Source organism: Cryptomeria japonica, chromosome 8 (assembly GCF_030272615.1).
Source record: "Cryptomeria japonica chromosome 8, Sugi_1.0, whole genome shotgun sequence".
Taxonomy (NCBI): domain Eukaryota; kingdom Viridiplantae; phylum Streptophyta; class Pinopsida; order Cupressales; family Cupressaceae; genus Cryptomeria; species Cryptomeria japonica.
Genome location: NC_081412.1, coordinates 577,380,010 through 577,387,161, shown reverse-complemented (window position 1 = coordinate 577,387,161; position 7,152 = coordinate 577,380,010). Strand labels below are relative to the sequence as shown.

Genomic DNA, 7,152 nt, shown 5'->3' with positions numbered 1-7,152 from the left:
AGGATTGGTGATATTAACCTTGCAATCCTATGACTATGTATCTTAATTTTAATATTTTCATAGTCAATTTTTACTTCATGCGATTGAAAAAGAGGAATTAAGATTTCCATTCTGAGAAAATTTTTACTTTAAATACTATTTCTGAGGTGTTCATCATGAAACTTATTTGGTCAATGACAACACCTTGAAACACCTAACATAAAGTGAATGGCAATCTCACTATTTATAGTATTATAAGAATCATCTATGACATTATAAAAGGTTTAAGATATCATATTTGACTGTATATAAAAGTGGTTAACTTTTTTTTGGACATAAAGAGTTGTTATATTATGTTCTAGTGGATTATTTTGTCCTCTAGTAAAGTTAGATATGCAAGTTTATGAAAAAAGTCATGAAACTTCTAAAAAGATGCTTGTAACTCCCACTGACATTGAGGTATTTTTTGCATATAGATTATGTGGCTCATAGTTTGAGTCCATTATATTGGTAAGCATTTGTAGTTTCATGTATTACTTGTGATAATATATTGGAGTTTGGAGTACGAGGAAGAAAAGGATCTTTTTCAAGTTGTAAAAGTAATGAAACACTCAAAACTTTAGAGGGAAATTTTTTATTGATGTAATTTTTTTAAAAGATTAATACTAATTTTGACTCTCTTCTAGTGTTGATTTTTATATTACATAAAAGCAGAGTTTTTCCACATATATCTTATATTATCTGTAATTATTATTTTTGCTCTATCTATTAATTTTTTAATTTTTTTTAAATGAAAGAGTACTTCATACTTTCGATTGTCAGTTAGATTGTGTTACCAAAAATTTCTTATATTTCATATTTACCAAAACCAGAGTAAAAAAAGTAACATCAATCAGCCTCATGATTAATCATGTACTTGAGCACGTCCCATGTCAGCCTACCGAAATTGTAGCTGCAGTTTGAATATTGGAGCATTTTCTAGAAGATATATTTTCAGAGATATTTGCCAAAGGTTGTCCTAGACGGTTCTTCTAGATTTCTAAGGAATATTCTCAACGTTCTCTTCCCCCTGCAACTCAAATTTGACAGGGTTGGTCAGAATATGACAAAAGTCTAGTCCCGTTAAGTGAACAGTTCCTAGTGTGTTTCAAGTAATCTATCTGACATTCAATCACTTACTTTCAATGATCGATTTGTATAAGACTCAGCTGATCCTCCCCATAGTTTGATACGATCCTCAGCTTGAGCAGCCTGCAATACAAACGAATAATTAGTCGCCAAAGTAAAGAGGTAGTGGTTCCAATAGCCCCTAAAGAAATATAATACTTTACCTCTCGATTCCAATTAGTGAAATATGTGATTAACACTAAAATAACAGTCTGGAGGGCTGTTCCACAAATCATGCCAGTCCAAATGCCCTGTTTCAACATAAAAAGATCTAACTCAGAAGGCCTTCATACTTATTGGTAATGGGCAGATAATGGGCAGATAACAAAGAGCAATTGAGAATTTGCATTCTAAATAGGAAGAAGCCAAGTCTACCTTCGCTCCAAGGTCGAACTTATATCCCATAAGAAGGCCAAGGGGTAATCCAACAACATAGTAGCACCCTATGTTTACATAGGCTATCAGACTTTGCCAACCTCCACCTACAGCCACACCTGAGTTGTTTGCACCAAGAAAAACATAGAGGATTAGAAAATTATGATACAACAGAGTGAACCCATAATCGAAGAGGTCATCAGTTATATAGTATAAACATGTGAACCAAGAATTGTGAATTAGTATTTACTTTCTACCTGATAGCACTGGTTGTACACTATTTAAAACCATTGTGACTCCAAGTAACATTGCCATATTGGACACTGTTGCCATGACCACTTTACTAGTCGTGAATAATACTGCAAAATCATTTTTGGTTGCAAGAATGATGCCCATGAATATAAGGCCAAATGACAATGATGTTAGAACCACGATGATGACGGCAAATTTTGCAGCTTTAGGGCAACCAGCTCCCAGTTCATTAGATACTCTCACACTGCACAAATTGAATGCAAACTAAGTATTGCTTGTAACTTTACCAAAGATATGATGCAGCCACCACTAAAAACTAAAGGAAATACATCAGTTGTTCAAGTAATCTCTGTATATCCTGGATATAGGGTCTAGAATTGGGCTAATAGGTCTTATTTCAAAAGAACCCAAAACCAATATGAAACATGATAATACTAACTGAAAAATCCATACCTAATGGCAGCATTGAAACCGACGAAAATCATGGCTTCCCATCCATTCAAATTCATGCTGCAAAAGGAACAGAGTAAACTGTCAAAAGGAGTACATTTAACTACTAATTGCAACAGATTATAGGTTTAAACAACCATATTCACTATTAAAAGCCCAATCAGTGTACAGATACTTTGACTTGTGAAATGCTAAGGTCTGAGTGCATTGCTACTAGACAATTTCCATTTAAGACAAAAGTTGGATTTTTGAAATAGAATTGTGGAGTTGCTTCTTACCAGATAGATAGTGCATCGACTTCAATTGTTGCATTTTTCAAATTACCCGTCATAACAATGAGTGACATCATATACCAGATCTCCAAACTGAAAATATCAACAAATACAAAAGAATATGATTAACATAAATTGATTCACTTCGTTAGAGATAGTGTTCATGTCATTTCCTAATTAAATTTTTTTACCAGAAATTGTGTTCAGAAAAGAAAATATTCACAACTGCTGTGCTACTAACCATAGCATAACACCCGAAGCCACTGAAAGTCGAACAAAAGCCCATAGATCACGTAAAGCAAGCCAGGAGAATCCTTTCCAAGCCTCTGGGCAAGAGTAAACTATATACAAAAACTGACTAATATTGATAAGATACCATGATATGTTTGCTGTAATAGCTGCTCCAACTAACCCCAAACCCACTTTGAAGATTAATAACCAACTCAGAACACCATGGAATATCAATGCAGAAAAGGCAATAAAAGCCATGACCATGAGTTTTCTCTGTGCCAGAAGAAACTTTTGCATTGGGAAATATAATGCATAAGCAAACAGCTGTGGTAGCATCCAAAGTGCATATTCTCCCGCTAGATCAGCTACATCATCCTCCTGTCCCAGTAGCTTAAGGAGTGGGGTGGCAAAGATGTAAATAGAGCTCAAAAGAACTGCTGTACCCAGTAATATTAACCATGAGCGCTGCAAATACACTCCAAGCATTTGAAGTTTTCGTGCTCCAACGGCCTGACCACAGAGGGTTTCTAATGCACTGCCCATTCCCAACTGCGTAGAAGCCAATTAAATTTTTTACATGGTGTGTTCAGTCAAAAGAAAATGATTATAAATATTGCTATAAACTCATAGATGTATTGTGATGTCTTTAACTACGTAAAGCTTTTACATCAAAATATTGATATTATTAAATATTTTTGAAGTCTACAAAAAAATTGTTTCAACGACCATCTGAATTGACTGACACTAATACTCGACTCTTTATAAACAATACAATAGTTAACTCCTTCAAAAACACTAATATTTAGATAACATTTTACAAATTTCTAAAACCTTAAATTTGAATCTCTAAAAAAGAAAAATTAACAGACTATAATAACCACATGGATCATTGAGCAACAGCATTTTCTCTCCAAATATTTATGGTCTCAATTATTAATATATATAAAAAAATATTGTTGAGAACTTTGTGTTGATTGTTGTTATCCACTCATAATTGTTTAAGCTCCTTCAATTCAAAAGATATATATAATAAACAACTGGTAAGAGTACCTTCTGCTTTTACTTTGACAATGAGATGATGGAAAATATGTGGTTTAAGTTGCAACAGCTACTTTTTTATATCTATATCAATGGGCAAGGTAGGTATAGTGGTTTGGCTTCCGCCATTAGATGGTCCTGCTGAACTTTTCATTCTATAAATTCGGTTGGGAATGGGGATAGCCTCCAAGTGGGAATCCACTTACTTGAAGCAAAACTGGCACTTAAATGTGGGTCAAAGGTGGATTATAGCTTGGGATAGGTCTCTCGTCAATAACTTCGATCCTTGGGTGACCATACTCTTCAATAGTAAGAGAAGATGGTTTGTCAAGGACCTATTTGAAAAATTTGTTCATAATTAACAATTACGCTTAGTTTTCCAAATACGACATGGACTTCACTAACTATGATTGTTAAATAAAACGGTTAGCTACCTAACAAAAATCACATTGCAAGGTACCCTCTACATATCCAATAACAATTGTTGATGCTATAGAATGGTTCATTTGAAAAAAATATACAATTATTATTATTTTTCTTTTAAATTAAAAGAAGCGCATAGCATATGGTCCTGCTCACTGGTATTTGCTACTGCCTTGTTAATATTTGAGCAATTAACGAGGAATATTCGATCTTTAGACCAGCTCTTATAAGTATCTTATTGAGTTCCGCTTGCTTTTTAATAATTTTAATCTCCTCACAGTACTTACTTTGCTTTCATAATCCTTAGCAATGCAAGCAGAGTAAAATATTATTAACTTTGAGGCTTATAAGACTCATATATTGATGATTATAAGACTAAAACATTGTTGAATAATCCTTTTTAATAAGTATCTAGTCCGCTAAACAAGTATGATTATAAGACTAAAATATTGTCAATCAATAACTCTGCATGGACTACAACTAATCTCTTTCCTGTTTTATAAGGCTTTAGAAAACTCAAAACATATTTTTCTACTATTTTAGCTTCTTACATCTACGAAACAACCGCATTCCAATATTCTTCACCTACTAAATCTACTTTTTTTAATCTTATATCAACAACTGCTAAAAAACCCAGATAGGTTTAAAACATTTAAATTTTTCTTACATATCATCAAAATGAATGTTGAATTAGATTCTGACAAAAAAATGGCAAGGAAAGTTTGTACTGACCAAGAGTCCAAAAGCCAGGAGTCCAATAACAGAGCCTTGAATTGCCACAGCTGCCAATTCAACAGTACCCAAGTGTCCTGCACATATTGTTGTAATTAACATCATTGAATATGAACATAATCTGGTAAAAATTGCAGGCCCTGCAATTCTCCACAGTTTCTTGGACTCTGTCCAACTCTCTTTCATCATCTGTTGAAAACTAACAATACTATCCAAGTCTGTTAACCTGATATTCTCTCTGCCACTAGCTTCATGGTTACTAACATCATTATTTTGCTCCTCTTCCTTCAACAATGGTGAACTAAGACCATTAGCCATGTTTACAACCAGAGAGAACTATGCAACTTTCCTGCGGGTTCTTATGTTCTTATATTTTACTTATTGTCTGTGGTCTTCGCTTTGAAGGGTAGATGGACGTTAGTCCAGATCTACGCGATAGTTGAGCTGACTAAGTATAATATAAAACGTTATCATACTTCTGATTCAGCACGCAATTCATTTACTCCAAAGATGTCAACTTCCAACAATCTAAGCATTTTGTCTTAAGCTAATGTTCTCAGCTAAGTGGTAAGAAAAACTCCAAACCTTCTCTATTCTAAATAGAGAAATTGATTTGGATACATCTTACTTTCAGTGACAAGGGTGTCTCCATGTTGTAATGGGAAACTTCACAAGAATATAAGTGTGAAGAGATTGGAAATTCTGACAAAAATTTTCAGCTTGACTGGTAGGAATGAGATCTGTAATGTGCGGTGGTCAAAGTTGTCTATTCTGTACTGATGAAAGTTGTATATTGTGAACTGCTGAAAGTTTTACATTTATGGTGAAAGTTGTATATTAATAATTGTGAGAGTTCATTAATTATATATTATTGTTTAAACATTAAAATATCAACCAATTTTTTTTGGGCTACGCAATTTTTAAATTTATTTTAAATAAAGCATTATTTTTTGATAAAGTAAAAAAAATATTGGAGGGGTCGGCAAAGTTGTATATCAATAATGGTGAGAGTATTAGTCATAATTTGGTTCATTAGTAGTATATATTAATATTGTTTAAACATTAAAAGATCAACAACTATCTCTTAGTCAATACCAAAAGAATAAACATTCCTAGTTCATTGCATGTTCCATATGAGACAAAATTAAATGTTATTCATAAGAACTAGAATTTACTTTTGAAAATATAATAATTTTTTTATTAAATATTTGTTACACTTTGTACAATCTAATCAGTAATTTGTCCAAACACTTAGAAAAGATTGTAAAATAACTACATTCTTGCTATTTAATAGATAATATACAAGCGTTCAACATTCAATCAGTCAATAATTAAATATATTCCTAGTTTGACATAAATAAAAATTCTTAGTTTTCATTGTCATCTCATAAATATAGTTGTTGTAAATGTTTAGATTGGAGACATCAACCACCAATTATTTAGTCTATGCAACATAAATATGAAAATGTGAGTCTCACCATTTGAATCAAATCAATCAATTGATACACCAAATTTTAAAATTGTCCCTATCAATACACACCATCACCTATTACCCAACAAAAATCTATGATTTCAAATTAACTAATCAAACATTTCCCAAAATTAGGAGGGGTAAAATTTATAAAATTAACCTAACTTATCTATTACCTCATTCCATACAATTAAACTTATCAAGGTCATCAAAACTAAGATTCTAACATTTATATTTTGACTACAAAGATTATTAGATTAAAGAAAAGGTCATATTACATAGAGTATCAATTTATCTTACAATTTTATTTTTTCATTATTTTTTTCTTCATTATATTTGGGGTGTTTCCCCTACATTATCCCTATAGAATTAAACTAATAGTGATTGCAAGTCAAGCATAATATAAAGAATGATGTTTTCCAAAAATAATTGTATGGTCACTATTTAGCCTTGAGACATTAGAGGAGATTGCTAGACTAGGGGCACTCATATCAAGATTTTATGAACACTTATTGAAATAGAATTAATGATGGATTTCTTAAACATGGAGGCATATACTACATGAAAGTGACTTATTTGAAAAAATAATGAGATATTCAACATAAGGGAGATCAAGTGTAGTATTATTTTTTTCCAAAACTTATAGGCATATCTAGTACAAAGCAAGTGAGTTGTATGACAAAAGTTTTTAAATAAAAATTATAGGCAAGTCTTACAACCAAAACTACCACACCTATGGGGAATTAATACATAAAAGAATGT

The 7,152-nt window shown here is 32.2% G+C and overlaps 1 protein-coding gene across 1 annotated transcript; it reads right to left on the bottom strand.

The window, feature by feature from the left end:
- Nucleotides 1–638: 638 nt before the first annotated feature.
- LOC131046880 (protein DETOXIFICATION 33) lies at nt 639–5,349 on the bottom strand. The gene is made up of 10 exons (XM_059209745.1): nt 4,920–5,349; nt 2,737–3,275; nt 2,502–2,588; nt 2,227–2,283; nt 1,779–2,017; nt 1,522–1,640; nt 1,311–1,397; nt 1,159–1,230; nt 789–1,048; nt 639–720 (listed from the first exon to the last, which is right to left on the bottom strand). The coding sequence occupies exons 1-9, from the start codon at nt 5,235–5,237 to the stop codon at nt 1,019–1,021; spliced, it is 1,548 nt and encodes a 515-aa protein (XP_059065728.1). The 5' UTR covers nt 5,238–5,349; the 3' UTR covers nt 639–720; nt 789–1,018.
- Nucleotides 5,350–7,152: the final 1,803 nt, after the last annotated feature.